This window comes from Aphelocoma coerulescens, chromosome 2 (assembly GCF_041296385.1).
Source record: "Aphelocoma coerulescens isolate FSJ_1873_10779 chromosome 2, UR_Acoe_1.0, whole genome shotgun sequence".
Classification (NCBI taxonomy): domain Eukaryota; kingdom Metazoa; phylum Chordata; class Aves; order Passeriformes; family Corvidae; genus Aphelocoma; species Aphelocoma coerulescens.
In genome coordinates this window covers 128505689-128529715 of record NC_091015.1, presented here as the reverse complement: position 1 = coordinate 128529715, position 24027 = coordinate 128505689, and the positions used below count along the sequence as shown (strand labels likewise).

At 41.3% G+C, this 24027-nt stretch overlaps 1 protein-coding gene across 2 annotated transcripts; it reads right to left on the bottom strand.

Annotated features, from left to right (window-relative positions):
* Positions 1-1489: 1489 nt before the first annotated feature.
* Positions 1490-23429, bottom strand: TGS1 (trimethylguanosine synthase 1). Of its 2 annotated transcripts, XM_069004761.1 has the most exons (13): positions 23296-23429; positions 22538-22602; positions 20979-21151; positions 18210-19062; positions 17327-17444; positions 16280-16366; positions 15295-15466; positions 13476-13830; positions 12442-12615; positions 11339-11482; positions 10120-10336; positions 8994-9072; positions 1490-1788 (listed from the first exon to the last, which is right to left on the bottom strand). In XM_069004761.1, the coding sequence occupies exons 1-13, from the start codon at positions 23391-23393 to the stop codon at positions 1672-1674; spliced, it is 2652 nt and encodes an 883-aa protein (XP_068860862.1). In that variant the 5' UTR covers positions 23394-23429; the 3' UTR covers positions 1490-1671. The 2 variants fall into 2 exon arrangements, with proteins under 2 accessions (XP_068860862.1, XP_068860863.1); XM_069004762.1 differs by lacking the exons at positions 1490-1788; positions 8994-9072; positions 10120-10336 and adding an exon at positions 10343-11237.
* Between the last annotated feature and the right edge of the window lie 598 nt (positions 23430-24027).

Here is a 24027-nt window from a genome sequence, read left to right as displayed (position 1 = left end):
GAAAAGGGGACCGAGTAGTAAGACAAGGGTATTTCTACAAGCAGCAATAAGCCAAATATAGTAAAATCTTAGTGTACAGAGCACTGTGACATACACAATGTAAATTAATCTGTTATTCATTCAGCCTCATGACTTTCTTGGATTTTTGTTTGTAGCTTGTAGTGAAAATCTAACAGTGTTATTACATTCACATGCCACTGCCACGGTAGGTTTAGAGCTCCTGTAACATTAGCACTCTTGCCAAACTCCCCTTTCCTAAAAGGAAACTTCTAAGAAATATTATTTCCTTAATAATTCCCTTTAAATACTGATGCAGAGCCAGCATGAGACTTCTTCCTTGCTGTAGCACTGTGGCAAAATGCAGTGATCCAAATTAGATAAAGTATCTTCATGAAATACCTTACATGAAGCAGGGATATAACAGCAACAATTTAGCACTTGCTGGGTCTGTAGTGACTGCATTGCAAACTTGCAGAGTCATAACCATCCATACACACACAAACACTTTGGTTTCTTTAATTGTTTTGAAGAGTTGGATTTCATTCCTTAATGGGGAAAATAGATCCTCTTATTTGGTTATTCTACAGTTATTCTAGTTTTCTTGGACAGCACTAAAGTGTGGTTTAGTGCTTAGTTTCTGCTGCCTTCAGCTGCACTCATAGCAGAGGAGAAGCAGCATTAATTTATCTTAGAAATTTTTACTCCTACACTCTTACCTCAAAAACAAGCTCAACAATGAGCTTGGGGACTTAATGTAAAAGTATTTCAGTGAGAGCACCATAGCCATGGCCTAGACACTTCTCACCTGCTTCCACTTCTGCTTGAAGAACTGCACAAAGGCCACTCTTCCCCTCCAAACTACAAGTGGGAGCAGAGAGCCCTCATCAGGAAAAGCTGGGTTCCTTCTGCACCTTCTGAAGCCTGTGTGAGGATCCAAAAGGCCTAGAAAAGAGGGGGGACAGAAACCCCTCTGCTTACAAACCTCCAGGCAGAAGGTTTCTTCAAAATATCTTTGCAACAAAGAGCAATGGCAAGGAGATAAAAAATAAAATAAAATGACAACACCCAGAGGGTAGAGTCCCACCTCCAGATACAAACACACCCAGCTCTCTCTTTGAGCTGCAGCAAGCCAGAGCACTCACTGGGATTAACATATGAACCTTCATCCTGCAAAGAAAACCTGAAAAGGTTTCTCAGCATGCAGCGAGAAAGGTGGACTGGGGTTAACCTCTTGTGGTGCACCTGACCCTCTAGTTCCACCTGTGTTCAGATGCTTTTGCTTCTCAAGCACAGAGAGCAGCTCCTGACCCCAGTGGCTTTCAGGCTATTCTTCTTGACCCTCTGGATGCTCAAAACCAGAGCAAGCACAGAAGTAGCACATGTGAAAGTTACAAAGAAATCCTGAACCCCGCTCCCATGGATTGGGCTTCAACCTTGCGAGACTGCATTTTATAAAGATCTTTTTTCACAAATTCACAGATTTTCTACATTTAAAGTTTTGTCAAAATTATTATAAAACATTTATTGACAGTAGCAATAAACAGAACAACTTTCTGTAAACAGAAATTAAAGCAGAAAATGGCTTTAAGTCATTTTTGACCAGCCAGCTGTACAAAAGCTTAAGCAAAGCAGCAGTGAGGGAGGCTGGGGTTGGAAGAATCCACACGGAGTTCAGGAGATGTCATGCCTTATTAGATCACCAAAATAAGCTGTTATTGTCTTCAGTTTGTTATTGAGAAAATTTTGTTCTATTTCAACTTTCCCTCCTGGCCCTGCTAAGGAAGCCACCTGAAAAACAAAGAACAAAAAGTAAACCAATCAATGCATAGGAAAAGAGGCAAAACCCCAAACCTTTTAATTCGCACAAACAATCACCAAAAAAAAAAAAATGTATCTCTGCTCTGTTAATACTGGTGGAAAATGTTCCTTGGCAGCTAATGACTCTGGATCCTCTTTTTATGTCTCCTTTTAATCACAGAGTGGTTTGTGGCTTGTGACTGAAAAACCCTCCTCACCCAAATCACAAAAATAAGAGGATTTCAGAACCAAAGGGAAATACTCAGAACTTGACATGCTCTGCTGAGGCAAGAGATACTAAACTCTGGTTTGCAGGGTACTTGGCATTTGAGACACCCACATGTGGCAAAAAGCAAGCTGTAAACTGTGCTTGAAAGATGTCACATCCCAGATTTTGGGGGAAGAGTACAATCAATTTTAGTAATTAGAATTAGAAGCATGAAGGTTGCACTGATGAGTGGCAGCATGGAGGGGAACAACACAAACAAAAGCAACCCCCAAGCAGGCAGAGAAACTCAAAAAAATGGTCACAGTTTGTTGTAGTTGCTATTGCAACCAAAGAAAAAGTTGCTATATGCACTGGAGTCACAGGCAGTGCAGAGGACAAGGCTGGGGCAGCAGTGCCTCTGCAGGCTGGAGGAGCCTGTCAGGCAGCGCTGGTCCCAGCTTTGTGTTTACAATCACTGAGTGAGAATTTCACCATTTGTGCTCTGTTGACTGAGCCCAGTGCACACCTTTAATGCCCAATGATTACAGACAGACAACATTTCACAGACTTTGCATTTTGGACTGGAGCGTGCAATATTCTCCCCTCTTCTGTTCCTACTCAGCGTGCCCTCTGAGGGTAACAGCTCACAGGCCATCAATTCCTCATCAGGAGAGACCACAAAGTCAGAAGGACAAACACCAAAACTGAACATTGTCTGCTTTTTTCCCCTCCACTGTGGACCCTGAGGACCTGTCCTGTGGGGGGGTCCATGCTCCACAGCCAGTTCTGCTCTGTGCTGCCATTCCCCCAGGCTGCTGCAGGAAAATTATTTCTATAGTTCCCCATGCAGGGAAACTTCCCGGGCACCCATAAAGCTATCAAGGTCTACAAGCCTGCAGTAGATTTTAACTGATCTTTAAACTGAGATGGTATTAGCAGCTGAAACTTTAAGTTCAGACTCTGTTATTAACACTTCTAAAGCCCCTTGAGACTTGACTCTGTCGTGCAGAGTCGAGGTTTAAAAATAAACATGCTGAACTTCCTCTATTTTAATGTGAGCAAAAAACCAGCCTACTATCAAGACAAAATAACAGATTGATTTAAATTACACTTTGAACCTTTACTGACTTGCCCAGAAAACTGTCCCACTTATCTAAATCAAACATTTACTTTTTTGTTTTGGTTTTATTTTCTCCCTTTTCTTTTTTGTTTCTGCAGACAAAAACAAAAGCGTGAGCAGTTTTTTCATCCTTCAACTTCTGGTGATAGGAAAAAACGTTCCACGTTCTTGTCAGAGGGGAACCTGCCACTTAAGTAAAAAACCAGAGGCTGGCTGACTTATAAATAGCACAAGAATCTGAAATCGGCAAGTGATCAGGAATGTTAATTTTACAACTTCTGTTCTTACTTGAAATCTGAAAAGCATTGTGGGGTGATCCGTAGTTTTTCTAGGAAGATGTTAACTTTTAATTTTTTACAAACAGAAGCTGGAATGTCCCTTCCAAAAAGCATTAAGAGGCTTTGCACTTTATAGCTGATGTCACTTAAACATTCTAAAATATTAATTGGATTAGTCAATTTAAGAAAAGAATACTAAAATTACTGTCTTGGGGTTGTGCACTCCTGCTTTCTGGGCACAATTTGTGTCACTAGCATATCTAAGTATGACTAATGCATTGATATTAAACACTAGTGTTTACTAAATACTTCTCTTAGAAGACCAAGTAAAACAAGGTACCCCTACACTGATGGGTGGTGTCCACCAAAGGACAGCTGAGAATGTACATATGCTGTGTCTGGTCTCTAAGTGTTAAACACAGGATAACTATGACTAATTTAAAAAAATGACTAAAAGTATTTGATAAACCCAAAGGTGACAAAAATTGAAATAAACACATGGGAATAAGCTCTGCTGTGACAGATCTGGTACTATACAGTCTTTAACCCATCCACTATTCAGAGGAGAGAAATGCAAATTCTCTGTGACAATGCTTAGTTGTAAATTGCTGAAGGTTGCAAATTTAATTACGTAGGAGTTGCCAAGTCTTCCTCGGCAGGGCTCAGTCAGCCCTGATGGTGTAGTGAGGGAAGGCTGCCACACACCAAGCTTCAGAAGGGTGCCAGCCTGGCAGAGGGATACCCTCTAAAAATAACAGCAGATTGAGGAACAAGGCTTTGAGAAAAACAAAGGTGCTCAGCTGTTTTCAGAGACACTGACAAACATCTGTTTTTGCAGTGCACTACAATGGTGAATACAGAAAGGCTTCTTAATTTCTTTTAAAAACTTGACTAGTCCAAACTTCCTTTATTTTGCATTTTCCCATGTACATACAGTGATTCCCTGCTGGCAACTCTCCTTATCCTGGTTTATTCTTTAGCCCAAACCCACACTACTTGGGTGGACAGGTATTGCCTCCTTTGCTGTGCTGCTGTCCCTAGGTAGAGGTAAAGGCTGCAGCTTCAGTTAACACCTCCCTGTATCCTTCTCACCTGGATGCTTCATCCTTCAGTTCAGTGACTACTGCTAAGAAGAGCCCACAGCTACAGACACAGCCACAACACATCAAAAAAGTAGCCAACAGTTTTGGAAAGGAGATATCATGAAAGATGAATATATGAAAAGAGAAACAAACAGAAGATTACTTCAGGAGCACAAGTCGCTTGAGTTGCAAACTTCCTTTATATTCTTCAGGTGTATTTTTGAACCTGAAGGTTTTCCTGCTGGTCTTCCAGAGGCTTTTTGATTTTTTTTAATCATACTGAAATTTCTTAAGTAAAGTAACTTCCTATCTCTTCCAGCCACCAACTAACATAACTGTGGACAAAAAATTTATCATCATTTTTTCTCCCGTCCTATAAAGTTTTCTGAGGTATGAGAAATGCAAGCTTTTTAACTTGATAGGCAGTCACACAAGGACACTGTGAATGAATTGATTTTATAGAATACTAATAAAATGAAGAATTCTCTTCCCCTTCACCCAGCCTAAAAGCTAAGGGGAACAAAACCCAACCTACTTGAAAAAGAAGGCAGTGACATTCTTTACACAGAACATAATAAAATAAAATGCTCTCAGGCAGCGTATTTGAAAATGGACAGGTATGCAGGTGAATTGTGCCACCATCACAGCGGTGCTGCCACCCTTTGACAGGCCAGACATTTTTTTTTTTAAACTTTGAGTGGGCAAACTGCAATTCTGTATTCAAGCAGCATGGGCTTTAGGAAGACTGAAGGTCAGAAGTATCACTCTGGCTTGGTGTATGCTATGGGTAACTTCTGGCTTTCTCTTTCATCAAGGACAGAGTGAGTTTAAAGCGGGCTGCCTAAAAACTGTTGTTATTAACACAATAGTCACAGCTGAAGTGTATGGAATTACATTCACTTAGAAATTACCAGCCTGCAAAACACATCAACCCACAGTCCTTCACCTGCCAACTCCCCTAATACTCAAGCCTCTTAAAAATACTATCAAATTAACCTCTGTTCATTTCCTGGCTGCTCAGTCCCTGCTTTGCTCATTGTTCTATTTACTCCTAAATAAAGATGACTCTGCTTGGCAGGCCCCATTTGGCTAGGTCTCCAGTTTAAAACCATAGCTAAAAGAGAATTCAAATAAATGAAGGTGTTTTTACCCATCTTTACACTCCCCTCATCGAGCAGAGAATTTTTAACAACTGGACTTTCATAAACAGAAACACAGCAAGTGTTTTTCCATCCAGGCAACAGAACTGCAGACAGAACAAGGCCTCAATGTCTAACTCCAGATTTCCTCAAAATGATTGATGGAGATGAGGTGGGAACAAAGACAAGAAAAAAGAAAAGTACCAGCATAATGTGTATTTTTTGTAGGACTATCAAGGTCCAGAACACTTCGCTTAATTCTAGGCTCAATAAATCACTCTACACTACACAAGAAACAAAAAGCCATTCCTGTATTCTGGCAGCATTTGAAATATAAGCCAGGTCTGAGACATCAACATTCAGGACAGCAAAAGCTCCAACAACAGTACAATTTCACAAAATGAGGCATAGCTACCACAAACACCAGTATGCCTGTCTTCAAAGAATGGTGAAGCTTTAAACAATCACTAAGGCACAATCCAGTACCTGAGCTACTAACCATGCACAGGCAAGGTAAGTAATAAACTCCCAATTCCTCATTACTCCATCTCCCAAACCTGGCTAGGCTAGGTAAAGATGCTGATGTGGTTATCTGTCTCACAACAGACCAGGTCACCAACATTTTAGGCTGACCAGTTTGTTGTGGGGAGCCATCACGCACCCTGACAACATTGTGACCACCAGTGAGAGACCACCAGTAACTGAGTACAACTTCTACAAAGAGATAAAAAGAATAGATTCCACTATTAGCAAGAAGGTCCTACAGCAACAAATCACAAGTTCCTCCTTCTTTGCTGCAAATACAAAGATACAGAAGTATTATGTGGTACAGAAAAGAGTCTGTGAAAGAGATTGGACTACCTGGGATGACTCCTTGTCCCAGAGGTTGAGTACACACTTCCCACCCCCCCAATGAGGAGAGCACAGCTTGCTAAACACTTCATAAATTACCTTTATGAACTGCATAACAGGCAGTAATAAACATACATTTTTTTAAATGTACGTGCACACACATCTATATTAATTTTTTCTAATTAGAAAGAATATTATGAAAGAATTCAAATTAAAAACAGACCTGCACACATTACAAATTTTCTAGCAAATACATGTTTCTAAACAAGGAGATTTGATGCAATTCAGGGAAATGCTTTTACATTTCTGGTAAATGAACCAACCATATTGCACTGGTTCGCTGCTCCCTCTTGAGGCAGAAGTACAAAAGTTCACTTCTCCTCGACCTAAACTCCGATCTTTTAAGGGAATTCCAAGAATCCCATTTCTCTCTACAAGACCAACTCTATACAGAAGTGGCCGTGCCTGCAGAAGTAATAAGCGCTGTTTTTGGAATGAAATCATGTGGAACCAGGCTGGATATCTTGTCCCCCAAAAAGGTAATGAACACTGAGTCCTCTGACACAGCTAGGTCAAGGTCAGCTACCACCTGCTTTCACTCCAGCAGCAGGACCCCTATATCCCTATTCTATGTTAGCTATCCAACAGTGACCTAATAGCTATCTTCCATAAAAAGTAGGTATTTTCCACTAAATTTGAACCACCTTAACTAACAGTTAAATGTATTTTTGCAAGGTTGCTTCTAACTGCTGGACTTCGAGTTTTTTTGTTTATTTGTTTTGCTGGAGATTCACAGCCCTGGACGTGTAGTGGCAGTAAATCCAGAAACTTCATTCTTAAATACAGCCAGAGATTTTGGTAGCCAAATCCATAACCAGTCTCCTGTGGACCAGAGTAACAACCAAGGTCAGGTTTGGAACAGTCATGGTTGCCACACCTTTGTCAACACAGGATGAAGACATTTCCCTAAACAGTGGGCTAGATTCACACCCACTTTCCCCCTCTCAGATCATCAATTTTTAGGGTTTTTTTCCTTATACTGACAGATTTTCTAAAGAAAGGCATATGGAGCTGATTTCTCCTCCTGAGCCCATAGCCTAGAACACTGAACAGACCTGAACCCAGGACTTCAGCCATCTACTTTTAACAATAAAGCCATGGTTTTGAGCAATAGTTGTTACTGTGCAGCCATCTGTCTAAAGCCAAACCCATGGATGCTGCATCAACATCATTCAGAGCCAACTGTACCAAAATGTAGAGGTGGCAGGACACCTGGCCCAATCACATAGATAAGCTGAGCTCTTCTGCAGGAACAGTTGCAGGCCTGTGGGGAGTACTCTTGGATGCTTTTGTGGAAACACAAGCGAAATGCAGATGTGTTTGGCCATTTATAAATCCAGTAAAAAGTGCTCATGAGTAGAGCAGGAAACTGCTAAGGTCACTCTTCATCATGGAAATTAAACATTTGATAAAAGGCAGTGGTAAGAAGTTGAAATTAGAGAAACTCTACCTAAAATTAAAGCCCTTGTTCAAAGATTCATAAGCCACTTTGACATTTCACCAGCCTGAAATGCAAAAAGGGATTGAATCACCACCTGTCAAACCAACAATCCTGTGCACAGCGTAGGCTTAGAATGGGCTAATACTCAGGCCATGTGAATTTCAGCCTATTTCTCAAGCCAGCTGTTTGCCACCAACAATTCCCCAAGCCACCATATGGCTTGACACCCTGCCTGCTCTAAGTCAGACACAGCTTTTGGAAAAGCAGAAAGAAGTCCTGGGAAGCCCTGTGGCATCTTGCAGGTGAGAAGAACTGCTCCCTTCTTTGCAAAAAGCTACAAGACATGATTAACATAGAAAATACACAGAGGAAACTAAACCAGACACTCAGGGGAATTGTTAGTCATATAACTGCTTTAAAAAAAAAAACCTTCTACCAAAAATCCCTAATACAGAAAACCCCACACCAGCGCCACAAATTCTGTGTTTATCATGAATCACTGCAATGGAAGCAACCCATATGGAACCACACACCTGTGTGGACACCATCAGTACCACCCCTGGTGGTGTGACATTTATGCCTGATCTACTCATCAGTGAGAGCAGCGCCTGCAGGCTACAATTTCCTGCAACTCCTTCATATACTGAAAGCCATGAAGGTCTGGGACTCGCCAACTTCTCAGACAGTGAGAGCTGGTTAAAATATGTTTGGTTTTGATATTTTTATAATGATGTATCTGTCTGGCAATTGGCTTTGAAACTTCTGCAAGAAACTCCAATCTGTTGCTTTAAGAAGAAACAGTGTCAAAACCATGGAAATAATCTACTCCCATTTCTAAATGTACCAAAAGTACTGCAAACACAGAAATCACTTAACAGAAGGGTCAAATTCAAAAACCCCAAATACCCCACATTCAGCTTGACAGACTTAAAAGTCTTATGTATGTGCTTATAATATTTATGTTTTAAGTCAGCTGAGCATTTTGTTCACAATCAAGACCTCACCCAGTAACACACCTGGTTAATATCAGCATTCCGAGGCAGAAAATACACAATATTGTTGGTGATCTTCTTGGAGAGCCTGAAAATTTCAAATGTACAAGCCAGTAAAGGAAAAAACAAGAATGGGGAAGGAAAAGTTTCTTAATATTCATGAATTTTGAAAGTATGTCTCAATTTCAGCTATTATGCAGTTAAATTATAGTTAGTCCTCTGAGTGTGTAGGATTCTCTTCTGAAATGCAGACATTATTATTGTCTAAATGCAGAAACTCTATTTCACCATTAGTGCCCTAGAAAGTAGAAAAAAGCCCCCAACACTCACTTTTTATGAAAATTGAACTGAACTACAGAGAAGTATTTGAGAAATTTGAATGTAGTTTGTGGCTAATACATTTGGTTTACTTTTTTTTTTAATCCATTTTGTGGAATCTCTCACACACGCATACAAAGATTTTCTTACTCTTACAAATATGGCTACATTTTAGCAAAAAAGGGGAACAAATTAGATTATTCCTGGACAAAAGAAACCCCACACTTCACATATGATGGAACTATTATGTTAATACCTTCACAGATGAATGAGTGCTCAATATCACTGTTAATAAACTAGTATGGAATTCTACATATTAATTAAAATAGTTACTATTTTCCTTGCACTCTTCTGTGATTTCTCAAGTCATTGGCAGGTGCTATGACTGAGACAGCTTTAGTAAGATATTTTAAATAAGATATTCCCTTTATAAATCAGTTAAAAAGTGGAATTAATGACAAGGTCATAGCTCGCACAACCAGTTATTGTCTATATATATATATACACCACATGCCTATTTGATTACTTTGGGATATTTTAATAAAATAATATAAAGGAATTAAAACTGCTAAATCAATGCTTTAACTTGAGAAGCTACTCAATTCTCTAATGGATTTTTTGCTTTCAGGAATAACTCATCACTGGAGTTTCTAGTAATAAAAAAAAAATATATTTAAATTTAGGTGGGAAGAGGACTAAACAAATGGGTTGCACCTGGAACTCCAGCTGCCACCCACGTCATCCACGGTCAGCCAAGTGGGCACGCAAACCCCAAGGGAAGAGAGGGAGGAAAGAGATAACCCCACCACAAGGCATAGCTTGGAAAGGATATCCGTCTGGGCAAATCATGGTGTGGATGTCGAAGATTTCGGCGGTGGCGTAGTCGGGCCCGCCCCAGGGCGGGCTGAGGAACACCATGTCCGCGCGCAGGCCGGCCGCCAGCGCCATGAAGTCCCCGCACAGGAAGTCGATGTGCTCGGCCACGCCGTACACCTCCGCGTTGTGGCGCGCCAGCCGCAGCTTCTCGGGGTCGATGTCGACGGCAATCACTGCCCACGAGAGATGGCGAACACGGGGGTTAACGGGAACCGGGAATGCCACCTGGCCGCCGGCAGCTCGCCGCAGTCAGACACCGACTGCTGTGACAAGCCCGCAGCTCGGCTCTGTGACCGGACACGGCACTGTGTGCCTAAGAGAGAAGTCCTTCTTGCGGCAGGTTTGGCAGGAGCCTGACAACTTCAATGAAGTCAATTAGCAACTTACTCCTTGCCTTCGTTAAAGAGAAACATTTATCTGTGGCTGGCCACATAGTTCTGAAAATTGAGTTTAAAAAACTCCAATCGACACAGCCCAAGAGAGACAGATGATACAAGGATAGTACAAAATAAGATAAATTAAAATTTAGCCAGGAAATACAAAAAGCCAAGTGAGATTTATAGATTGGATCATAGCTTACCAAATTTAATGCAGTGAAAAACTACTGTTTGTCTTGCTCAAACATTACTCAGAAGAGTTAGATCAACTGGTATGAGTATTTGGCAGGAAACGTTTTTACAGAAAGTACTCTCAACATTTATCTACACTTTCATTAGCTGCCGTTAGACTAACATGAAGTCCTCATTACTTTTCTGTACTTGGTTCTGATGAATCTGCAGGCAATTCCATTCAAGTGTTTTAAGTACTATTCACATGTAACCTGGTTTTGAGTACACAGACTTATAGTAACAACTGGGAAAAGCAGCAGCTTTGACAGAAGCCCACTTTTACCAGTGATCTCCAGAGCATCTGACAGACTAGATATTATGCCACACAAAAATAATCTTGACTACTACAACACAAATCCAACTGTAACTTAAAACAGAAAAAGCAGTTCTATTGATCCATTTTCAAAACAGAGAGGTCATATTGTGAGTCTGATGAAGCAAAACAGCTGCTGTTGCTACAGAAGCACTGAAAAAGAAAACAAAGCAACAAACAGAGCACATACCCAAATGTTTTTAGGAAAAAGACAGAAGAAACAAACGAATGCACTGTATACAACACCTACTTACCTCTTTTTGAGGTCAATGCAAACTGAATAGCGTTCCCTCCAACCCCGCAGAACGCATCCACTATGATGTCGCAGTTGAATGACTGACTAACGCGGACAGCAATGTGCTCAGCTATTTTCTCAGGAGTAACAGAAAACCAACCCTCTGCAAAGGAAGAGGAAGAAATGTATTTTCACCTCTTATTTCAAGGTCATCTCATTTAAAAACAAACAACCAAGCCCCACATAAAACTGAAGGTTTAGCATTAATCCCAAGAATTTTGGCTCAGTGCATTCGACCAGGAAACACTGGCTTTGAAGATGATAAACTCTGCTCAGTCCAGAGATTTGCTAAGCAAACAAAGTCTCACTGAAGCAAACTGATATGCCTCGATCTCTGTACATGCTTTGTTGAACTGACGGCTGAGGATTCTAGTTTATCAAGGGGAAGTCCATGGGCACAGCGATGGAAAAATTCTTACATCATGATTATGCTCTGTAGCAAATAAAACCAGAAATGTATTCTCTCTTATCCAACATTTTATTTTCTTCACCGCAATGTCTGGTCTGCCAATTAATCTGCAAGTTTATGAAGCAAAGCATTAGAAATGGAAGGCTTAAAAACCCAACAAACAAAAAATACCTAGTAATCCTAATTCCTCTTTTACCTATAAATTTATGATTTGAAGTGGTTTGCAAGTAAATATGGAAAAAAGTCACTTTGCAAGTGACTGCTGCAAGTCAGATAAAACCAGAATGAAACTAGATCCATCAGCATACTTGGAAGTTTCACAAAATTATTTTATAAAATATAGAAATAGAAAAATATCACTGAGTTTCTGAAAAAGTCCTGACAAAGTATGATTTGGGTCCAGGCAAGATATTCAGCAAACGTAAGGATGCTGATGTCTAATGCGGACAGGGGTGTCTCACACTAAAAGCACTTCTGAAGTCCAAGACTTCCATTCACCTGCCTGCTGAGGGGGGGATGGAATTTATCCATGGGTGCAAACACACATTCAGTACTGTTCCTCCTTTAAGAAAATTTGTAATAAACTGCAAGAAGGGCCACAGGTTTGGATACATCCTGTACTCCCAAGGCAGCACACTTGGTACTGAACACACCTCTGTCTAGTTTAATTCCCTCATCAAACCGAGAGAAGAGCCGGTAGCGCTGTGCCCAGTACTTGACCAGCTCTGGATCAGCAGCAATCTCAGGAGGTATAGTTCTCAGCGCATTTTTATTCCTCCTTCTTCTTTTCTTCTCCTTGTTCTTCACAGTAATTTTTTCATCTACAGCTGGAAGACACTGTAAAAGTTAACAGTCACTGTTCTTGTAGGCTAGGAATGTAATTGGTAGGTGAGTGTTAAGATTTAAAAACACTGCTATAAATGTTCTTTATTGCTGTTTGCCAGATGATGAAGATTAGTGGCTTTAAATTAAAAAAGAGCATCCTGTATTTCAAGGGATTAGTCACGGTCCTAAAAATCATAACAGTTCACTCATTATTTAAGAGCCTTAATCTTCAACTGAAGACAATGAACTCTACATAAGGAGCAAACAAGTGGATCAGACACCAATCTAATGCCCTTATATCAGTTATGAATAAAAACCAATCTAGACAAGAGTTTTACAGTAGGAATCTAACATAACTGAACTACTGTAGGAAGGACTAAATTATATATAAAAACCTGTATAATCCTGCTTTCCTTTGTTTAATGTTAAATACAGAAGTTCGTATTACTAATTGTTTTTAAGCTAGAAAATAATTTTAACAACACATGCTCCCCAGAGCTCAGCAATGTGCATTTGAACCCAAAACCTGGTGGTCTGTGCAGCTACCTAAGGTTAATCACCATCATCCTCGCAGAGGAAAAAAAGGTGTGAATGAAAAACCTTAGACCATGTTGAGGATAAACAATGACTGTTCATCTATAAAGAAATACTATCAACATTAAAGACAAGACCTGGGATTCTGGCATTCCAGGAATAAGCTAATTCCACTAGCACAGCTCTCAATCGCTTTTGTTACTCCTTAGACCTAATGAGTCTGTTTGAATTAACAAAATAAATGAGTAGTGCATGACACAGTAACTTGGGAAGGCAGTATTAAGTCCACTGCCAATTCCTTTTATCAGTTTGTAGGAAACTGATTTACCTTGGCTGACATCCTCCGTCTCTGGCTGGAGATAATCGGGAATATCCAGAGGGACAAGCTGCCGCCCACTGCTGTGCTCTGGCCTCCCTGCTCCCTGCTCATCAGGGCCACTCGCTGCAGTGTCCTGCACCTCCCCCTCAAGGTTACTCCCTCCAGGTTCTGTGCAGGCCACACTGGAAGATGGTGGCTCTTGGATTTCAGTGTCCAGCGTCGCACTCTGTGTGGCAGCAACGCCTTCCTGACCCTCTGAGTCACTGCTGCTCACAGACAATGCCTCTGCTTTACCCTGAGGGGTGGCTGGCTGGGACGTGTCTTCCTCCTCAGGTTTACTAACCTGCTTCAGGAACATTTCCACCTGCAATTGTCAAATACCACAGATGATCAGATGGTGATCTGTTACTCAGAGCACAGTTTTAAAAGCCTTACAGTTCAAAAGCACCTGCCACTGCAGGCACTCTCTACCAAGTGTATTTTGAAACCAGTAAAATATCCAGACTCAAAACATTCAAGAAGTCCCTTTTTAAAGCTCCCAGTTTAAAATGTTTGGAAACAAGTTGTCTTTGGGAACTGGATGCCAGCTACCTCCAAAAGAGAAACAAAAACCCAACCAACCAACCAAAAAATCAACGGATAAATACAATAAATAATTCTTGTATAATACCTAAATAGTCACACTTGCCACAGCTCAGGTGACCAAGTCTACTACTTCACAACTATCTTTATCTGCATTCAGGTATGTACTCTGCCTCTCAGAGTTTTTTAGCATAAACAGGTAAAATTACCTTCACACATTAGCTGCCTTCCCTTCAAGATGTACCAAACGGTGCACGTGGTAAAGGGTTCTGCTGCACAGCAGAGAGCTCCACATAAGCTCCTAACCAACACACAGATGCCACTCCAAACTCCTCAAAGGCACATGTAGATGGTCCCTTTTACATTATGGTTGCTCTGAATGGCTCTAGACTTGGAGCAGTTCCTTACCTGAAAGTCTGAGGAAATGTATAACTTTTTTTTTCTTCACAAAGTTATAGTTGCCCTTGAACTATATTGGCCCCAGGCAGAAGACAAAAATGTATCAAAAATTACAGCAGTGGGACTGGAGTCCAATATAACATGTATGGTCACTATCAGAAAACAGTGCTTTACACCTGGGTTTTGGGGAATGCCAAGCATCCCAGAAGAAGGTGAAGTAACATTAAAATCTATCCCCTCAGATTTTCAAAAAGACTCAAGTGAAGTCTCCAACAAATGTTTCTACTTCTTACTAATTTCTGAATTTTCTGAAATTCTGATTTTAAAAAAAAGGATAAAGTTACAGGTGAAAATAAATGCAGGTAGAGGTATACACAAACCCCTTTAAAAATTGCCAAAAACATGGAGTTACATGAAATACACTAATCTACACAATGATTTTTCTGTTACTGCTGAAATGCCAGTATTAACAACTGGCCTCAAGTGCAATTTAAAATCAGACACACTTTTAGTAATAGTAGAAACCTACACACATCTCTAGAACTATATGCAGACAGATGTTAGGAATGACTTTCGCATAACTTGGCTATTTAAGCTCACATTTCTCTTGACAAGGTCCACCAGTGCCTTTCCACAGCCATCCTAACTTAAATACTCTTCACATAAGTGGGAGGCAGGGAGAAGGGGGAGAAAACAAGGAGGAAAAAAAAAAGAGGAGCAGTGGACTGACATTTGAAAATGCCATCTACTTCGGGCAATTAATTTTTTTTTTCAACTTCATAATACAACATCAGCTAAGGGAGCAGATAAATCTATGAATTATAACAGTGTTAATGACTAAATCTACCTTCTTCAAAGTTTTGCTTTTTTTGCATATCATTTCAGATTCCTCTGTAAAGAAGATGTGTGTGTTTTTGCTCTTCCTTGGTTTACGCATATCCAAGAATTTGGACTTGAGTTTTGCTTTTTTCTCCAAGTACTGCACACTTCGGTGGGTGAAATCTGGAATTCCACCATACCTGAAAATAGACAGATAGAAAGATAGATAGACAGATAGATAGATAACGACTTAGTTGGTTAATTTCCAGTTTAGAAGCTTTAACATAAATGTTGATGTCTACAAAAAATGATTTGGTTTTTTTATTGCTCCACTTAAAATATGTCACTGGATGTAGCTGCAAAACAATGTACCTTCATGAAAATTTTAAAAAAATTTATTTGAAAATGTTTAATCTAATTAGTTTTAGATTTTTTTTTCTGATAGTTGTATAACTTTAGATGAAAACAATTTCCCAGGCCAGCCTGAAGAATAGGAAATGAAAAAAATATCTTGATTAGCAGAATAGAAGATCATTTTGGCGGCTGTTGAGAACCTCCAAAACAGCTACTTTTATGTTCTAGCAAATGCAACAAAAAACCCAACCAACTAAAAAAAAATTCACTGAACAACACCCTGGCAACACTTTACTACTATGGCAACATTTTACTTAAAACCCATGATCTCAGCTCACAGAACTACAGACTGAAAGGACCACTCATTGTCAGAGCCTTTAAGCTCTAATTTAAGTGGCTGACCAGCAACTTAACATTTATACAACCGCAAGTACCTTATGTGTTACACTTCTGCATCAAAGCACTTTTCTTTAATTTTTCTCTGTAACTCTGCATCTCTCTCTAGTTCAAGGATGACAGTTTTAGTAAGAGCAGAGACTAACTCTGGGAATCAGCTTCAAAATTTAACAAAACGGAAATGGAGATGAATGGTCTATTTCCATAATAACAAGAGAGCTGACTTGCTGTGAAAAACCCCACAGTTCCTCGTAAGTAATTACTTTTGTCCTGTGCCACACTTGAAACCCAGCACAGAGCAGGTTTCCTCAGGATCTTCCATGGGGTTCTCATCCACATCCAGCTCATGGCTAGGAAAGAACACAGATGACAAAGTCACTTACTGTGAAAAAACCAATTATTTTACAGCTATACCACTAAAAATCTTGCATATTGAAAACATCTGAATGTGGGCTTCAAGTAAGTTCCTCCACAAACTGCTGAAACCAAACCAAGCAGATAACACCACTCTATTCATGTGCATGAATTTTTGGGTTGGTTTGGTTTTTTACACAATTCTACTGAGCAATGCCCTTCTACTGTGGTTATGATATTCCAGTTATTCTGAATGACCTCTTAAAATATTTAACATCAAACCCTACATGATGAAGACAGTGTTTGCTCACCCTATTTCCAAATTACTTTCATCATCTCTCATGTTATCTATATTATTATCTATTACTGATGCTGTGACAACAGCAAAATACTAGAACAAAACCAAAGTTGTATGATTAGGAGGTAACAATTCCACCCACTCCTTCACATTTGAGTTTGCAAATTTATTGGATAGGAAGAAACATCTCACTATCTTTGAGACTATATATTTTTAGAGAAGAAAGAAGAAGACTGTGACAAGGCAGATATTGGCTATTTTATGACTGCCATAGCTCTGAGAATTTTACTGGCAGCGTTCAATTCAGTTGAACAATGCAAATTATTTACTGTCATTCTGGGATTGTCTATACTAATTAGACCTAAATAAGCAAGCTGCCCTATGCAATTTAACAATCTTGTCTACTTCAGTGGCACAAGAATAGTATCATCACCTTGTACAGTCATCAAGGCCATACATTGTTTTCATAAAGCAATGGAAGAGAGGAAATATCCACTGCTTGTTATGAGGCAAAGCAATAAGCAGTGATGGAAGACTATGTGGTTTTGTACTGACATTTTAACTCACATCCTCAATCAAAGGTACAGTTAGTATAAATCAGAAGGCTCCTGGACCTGGACTTCATGAGAAAAAAGCTCATGTAAATTTCATTACTTGCCTTCTCTTGACTTTGACATGTCTGTATTCAGGAGGCTCTTCATCCTCATCTTCATCTTGGTCATGAAGCAGCAACTGCTCTTTTTCATTTGAATTCGAGCTGCATGGCTCCTGCACACCTAAAAAAAGATACATCGTATTTTCCTTCTGCATAAATCAATTCTTTATCTTCCTGTCCCTAAAGTACCCCTGCAGCTACAGCTAGTTACTGTGCCAAACACACATCTTTACCTGTCTTTGTTTGAGAGACAACATACTAATAAAATTTCCAGTATTACACTGTAGTGTTAACAATCTTATGCAGGACCAACTTCAAATTATCTCATCTCTCTAAGAAAAATAAAATGCCTACAAGGTACAAAATTTGAAAGAGTTTCCTCCGTGTGCATGAAATTTTGTTTCCATCTCATTAGCTATGCAAAGATATTCCCACAGATTTAATAAGAGAAGATTTAAGCACTCCTCTCACTTCTTATTGGAAAGGAGATTTTCTTTTCATCTGTCCCATTCCAGCTCTACTGCAGAATCAAGATGGGACCACATCTGCTTCTTCCTCTCTTAGAAAGTCACTAGCAGCAGACTCAAGAGTCTCAGCTGCAATATCAAGACTAAGATAAATAATTAAATATGTACTAACAGTGATCTCTCACCAATTTCTGTAGTACATTTGAAGATTTATGAAGTACATGTTCTGTTAATATCACTTCTGGCTGAAGAACATGTTCATTATACAGGTTAGAGATGAGAAATCATCCAAAGAAGCAGAGGGAAGAAAAAGCAATCAAGTATGCAATCATTCCACAAAATACCTAATCAACTTTTTAAAATAACACAGACGTGCGCTTGAGAATTCTGATAACCAACTTTATCTGATTTTGAATTACCTGACTGGTTAACACTTTTATTTTCACAAGATGCTCTCCTTTTCCTGCTTCCTCCATCACAGGGCTCCTTCTGGCTTCCACTGTCAGACGAACTCTGTTCCTCAGGACCACTGTGGGCTACAGTTAGAGCAGCACTGCTCTGTTCCACTTCCTCCAAATTCAGATTTAAATTACAAATCCCAGAGATTATTTCACTGTGGGGCTCAGCACTTGAAGGGAGTCTTTCCTCACTTCTGGTGTTGGAGGGAGACAGCTCCAAGCTCAGCACTTCACTGTGCTCAGGTCCTGGGCTAACCAAGTCCATTTCTCTCAAAGGACCAGTCTCCTGTGTAGCCCCATTAACTTCCACCTTGTCACCATGTGAGCTCTCAGTAGTCCACCCTTGACTTGTCCAGTACTGAAACTGTTCCCAATAATACCAGTACAGTTCACTATAATGCTGCTCCCATTCTTCCTTAGTATCTGGAGTATTCCAAGGCTCAGAGGCTGTGATGCTCTCAGACGATGAGACCTCTTGGTGCTTTTTCAACCAACTTTGCCATAGAAGGCCCTCTCCGTACTCACTCCAATACTTCTCCCATTTTTCCTTAAGTTCATTGGGTAAAGTCTCACTTGCAAGGCTTTCTGAACTTTCACAGTTCCCTTCAACTAAAGCTTGAGGTTTGCTGCTCATCTCACAGTGCTCTGTAGCTAGGGCCAGCTCACCAGAAATGGACTGGATACAGCCACCACAAGTTTCATCCTGGCATTCCTGCCCCATTTTATCCTCATGTTTTTGCTGTAATTCTTTTTTCTTCTTCTTTTTCTTTTTCATAATCTTCATGTTATTTTTCTTTCTGTAATTTACTGTTGCCTAAAAGACAATGGAAAAACACAGTTAGAAGTCCACAATGTATATACAGTCTTGTCCTCTCTTGATCACATTTCTGTTTCCATTGGAACCCTCCCTCTCACTGCAACTCTGCTGTTAGCTTTCTCCCCAAAAAAGCTGTAGTTTCTGGGTCTGATAGGGCCCTGCTCCATAACCTCGACTGACACTTCTGAGGAAGTTGTGAGAAAGAGCAGTAAGAAAGTCTATAGAAACACATACATAAAAGCAGAATGGTAGACAGAGGTGGGGCTGCTGAGAGGGAAGTCATTAGTAGCTCAAAGCTTCAAAAGGAAAGACAAGAAACACTATAAAATCCTAAAGGGTCAGGAATTGAAGGGTCACAGGGTTGAGCTCAACAGCAAAGCAGTATCTTGGTAACATCAAGGATCTGTTTTATGGGGCTGTGGAGGCTGACCCTTACTTTTACCCGGTATCTGCCTGACCAGCAAACATGGTTCAGTGTCTTATTAGGATAGTGAACATAATGCTCAACCTCATAGAATGTTAAATCCTTGCTATCTTTGGGTACTGTACACAAAAAAAAGGCATCATTTTTTACTCAAAGCCCCTGCAAATCCTGCAGCTGTATCTCTGTATGTCTTGAAGACACTGACCCAAAAGAGTGGAGCAATATCCTTTCCATCCCATACTAATCTCCAAGGTGGCTAACAAATACAAGGAAACAACAACCTTCTGCCCAAATCCTGCAATGATTGTATTGCACAAATGAAAGGCAGCCCTTTCATTTGTGTAATACAATCGTTTCACTCATTACAACAAACTTGGCTACTACAGTTGTTTGGTGGAACAGAAGACAGAAACCTGTTCCTGAAAGGAAGACTAAGGTAACTTGTTGGTTTCACCAGTTACAACCTGCTTGTTTCAGAGGGGCTTCCTGTGATGGCAAAACTCACATGGGCAAGAGACTGTAAATGCACAGATATTACTCCAAATGGCCCATCGGCTGCAATCCTTACTTTTGTTACACCGACAAAAGCATAAGGTGGACTATGAAGAGGTTAGAACTGAAGAACTGGCATTGATCTTTCATCCATATCCTTCATAATGTCATGTTAGTACACACAGTCCAAAGCACAATGCTTAGCAGTAATCTAATAAGAAAATGTATTATTTTCCCATTCAACTTATTTTCATAGTACTAGATAGCAACAAAAATTGCACACAGACTTTGGGCTTGAAGTGGGATATCTGTATGGTCTATTTACAAGTTATCAATTAAAATCACATACAAGTTTCTCCTATTTATTTACAAATTAATCAGGTCAGAACCATGCAGTGCTCTGCACAAAAGTACTGTCTCACTGTCAGGGAGGTCTGTACACCATGAAGTGGATGCTGTGAATATTGCACTGTCTTTTTTCATTTGTGAAAACTGCAGGCCTCTTCTAAAGCCCAGATCCTCCCTACTATGGAAAGCAGAGCACCAAAGCCTCACTCCTGCCTTTTGGAACAGCCTGGCTTTATCAGCTGCAAGGGGGATTTGAAAAACTAGCTTTTTACATTAGTTTTTACAAAGCTAAATGCTTAAAACAGACACTGTGAAAATGCATGCTCAGACTGGAGTGTACTAGTTGTCCTGATGTGCAGCATCAGCTTTACCACAGCTCTTTTAAATCAGGTCTCTCTAGTCACAAGAGCAGTATAGCTGTGGAAGCATAAAGCACAACCTTGACCCTGTTTAGTTCACCTGGCAGGTGGGTTTTACAACCTGGACAGACCAAGGTGCTGTGTGCTGTTACCAGGATGCAATGCAGGCAGCTTAAAGGCAGCTCAGATACATTTCCATGAACGGCCATCTCAGAATAACTGAGAGGAAGCACGTCCCTAGGTCTGGAAACACTACACAAACAGAACAAACAAAGCAAGTAAAGATTTACCACGAAGTCCCTGTGGGCTGACTGCCCACCAAACTGAAGAGGCAATCCCATGCTCTTCATAAGCTCAGCTTCTGAGTCTAGTTCAACTTCTTCCACGCCCAGGGCATGATTAGTATCCACTTTTAATCTCCCATTGGGATAACGGTTCTCCTCCTCAGATGCTTGTTCTTCCCCTGTTAATAAATTATATTACATGAATATAATCTGGTTCTGACACCTCAATGCCACAGCATGGCATACAAAAAATAGCAGAACTGCTTCTAATGCTTCCTTTCTCGTTTAAAAATCTTCCTCTTGAACACCTCAGTTTCTGCATAACTATCAGTAGAAAGCAAAATGTAACTTTGACAGCCAAAACACTGGACTGGGTCTGTCTGGAAAGGAGTTAACGTTCTCCATAGCAGCCTCTATGGCTTTGTGTTTGGGATCTGTGGCTGAAACAGTGTGGATAGCACTCTGATGTTTTGGCTGCTGCTGAGCAGTACTTGCACAGCCTCATAACTTTCTCTCTGCCCGACTCTGCCCCCCCCCCCCAGCAAGCTTGCATTTCTATCAAATTGCTAAGCAACAGCATCGGTGTATAAAATTACAAATATTATTGAGAAAGTAGGAGCTGTATATGGATGGAAATTATGAAATCAGAAGCTCTTGACTCAGTTGATAATACTGAAACATTCAAGGTTTTGGTTTGGTTGCTCAGGATATATTCACTGCCAAATTATCACATAACACACTCTCCATTTTTAACTAATTATTCTCACCACAAATCACTCATATATGCACAAAAACATGGTTTACAATCTCCTTCTTTCACTCCTCTCACATTGCCTCCATCTAATCTGTGCTATTATCAGCTTCTGTTTCTGCTCAGAATTCCTTCCAAATCAAGCTATTATGCTGTTGGATCTACCAACACAGCAATGATAAAAAGAATGTCCAAAAGGATTATGTTCAGGCAGGCAAACTTGAGGAATTCTGGAGGATGGAGTAAGGGAGTGGTGTTGAATTTGTTAAGAGTATATACTATGATAATTCCTAGATTACAAGCATACCATGTGAGAGACTCTGGTCCTTGTCATATGATTCACTGTATATATGAGAAACATAATTGTCCCCATCAGTGCTATTGCTTCTTCTCTACTTCTGGCTCAGCAGATTACCTAGCAACAGCTACTGTCTTAGGCTGGGGTAGACACAGAAGGAGACAGACATCTAGGATCCACAGATGCTCCATTATGCAATTAATTTTGGGTTAAGTTGAAATCATGATTTAAGACCAGGTCAGGGATCTGTGATATAATCTGCTCCATGCACTAGGTGAATGTTATGTGAGGTGGTAAAGTCTACCTGGACAGGAATGAGCACTGTACCTGGTTTGACAAACTTTTGCATCAAGATTATGATAACCTGAAAGCTATGCAAGTGTTATTATTCACATCTATCCCCATAACAAAAGTACTGAAAAACAACACAGAAACAGGAACAACTTAAATAACCACACATAACTCACTTTAAGAATGACTGCACATCACATTGCACAGTACACTGTATTACCTTACCTGTACTGTCATTGTCATCTTTGACATAAAATCCTTTTAATCCTAGTTTATATAATTTTCGATCTCTGTAAAAATAAAGACAGACACCGAAGCAGAAAGTCACCATAGAAACATTTTTTTTTTTACAGTAAAAACAATCATTCAGTGGAAAAAACCTCCCCAGGAATGCAATAAGATCCCCACCACTGGACGTTTCAAGATGAGACTGGATGGGGTACTTAAACTCTTCTAGGCTCCGTTCCCATGAAAGGCTGGACCAAGTGACCTTTCCACGTCCCTTCCCACACGGGCTGCCCTGTGACTCCAGACAGGCGAAGCAAATAAAAAGAAACAACATCTGGAGAAGGCAACACTTTAATTACAGCCTGACGGGAGAGCCCATAGGAGCGACGTTCAGAAAACGCTGCAGCTACGCGGAACACCCCGGAACTAAATTTTCTGGTCCTCCTCTCGTTGCGAAACCGGCTGCTCCCCCGCGGATGGGAGCGGGAAGGGGGCGGGAGGGCGCGCTGAGCTCCGGCAGGGCGCGGGCTCCGGCCAGTGGGATCGGCGTCTGGGGGCTCCTCTCACCCTTTTCTGCTCCCCCCCACCAGTGACAAACACGGCCTATCGGGGTCCTTTTCTGCACACTCCCGCAAAACCGCGCTCCCCTTGCAGCCCCTCGGCCGCAGCAGCGCGGCCCTTCCCGCGCGTCCCCAGCGGAACGCTGCCCCGGCCGCGGGCACAGGGACACGCGGGGCGCGCCCGGCGCTACTCACTCGACGAAGGCGCGGGAGCAGAGGCAGAGGATGCCGCCGGCCGCCCCCGCCCGCAGCAGCAGCTCGGCCACCAGCCTCGGGCCCGGGTCCTGCACCATCCCTGCGGGAAGCTCCCCCCGCCGGGCCCGAGCCCGTCGCCGCCTTCCGCCGGAACTGCCGCCCGCGCCCGCCCCGCTGCGGCCGGGAGGGCCCCGAGGTGACTCGGCCGCCCGCACTTTTCAGTGGTGCCCCACGAGGAGTATTTGCGTGGTGATGGGGTTCAGAGTAGGTAAAAAGGAGGGGGGAAAGGGCATCGCAAGTAAAATCCGAAACTAAAGGTGCAGCAGCCAAAATCTCGTAAAAGAGTGAGTGGGAAACAGAAGTGGAAAGCCTGAGCAAGGAATTTTTGGAGTAGTGACTGGAGCAGAATCATAGAATCACAGAATGGTTTGGGTTGGAGGGGACCTTAAAATCACCTTGTACCAATCCCACTGCCATAGGTAGGGACACCTTCCACTAAAGCAGTTTGCTCAAAGCCCCGTCTGGCTTGGCCTGGAACGCTTCCAGGGATGGCGCATCCACAACTTCTCTGGGAAACCCCAGCGCCTCACCACTCTCACAGTAAAGATTTAACAGGAGGGCTTAAAGCGGTGAGAGAATGGAGACAGGATGGGCAGAGGGAGTCAGAATGGAAACAAAGCCTGGTGAGAAAAAGGGCCTGGAAGGAGGCAGGGTGAGGCGGGAAGGTTGGAA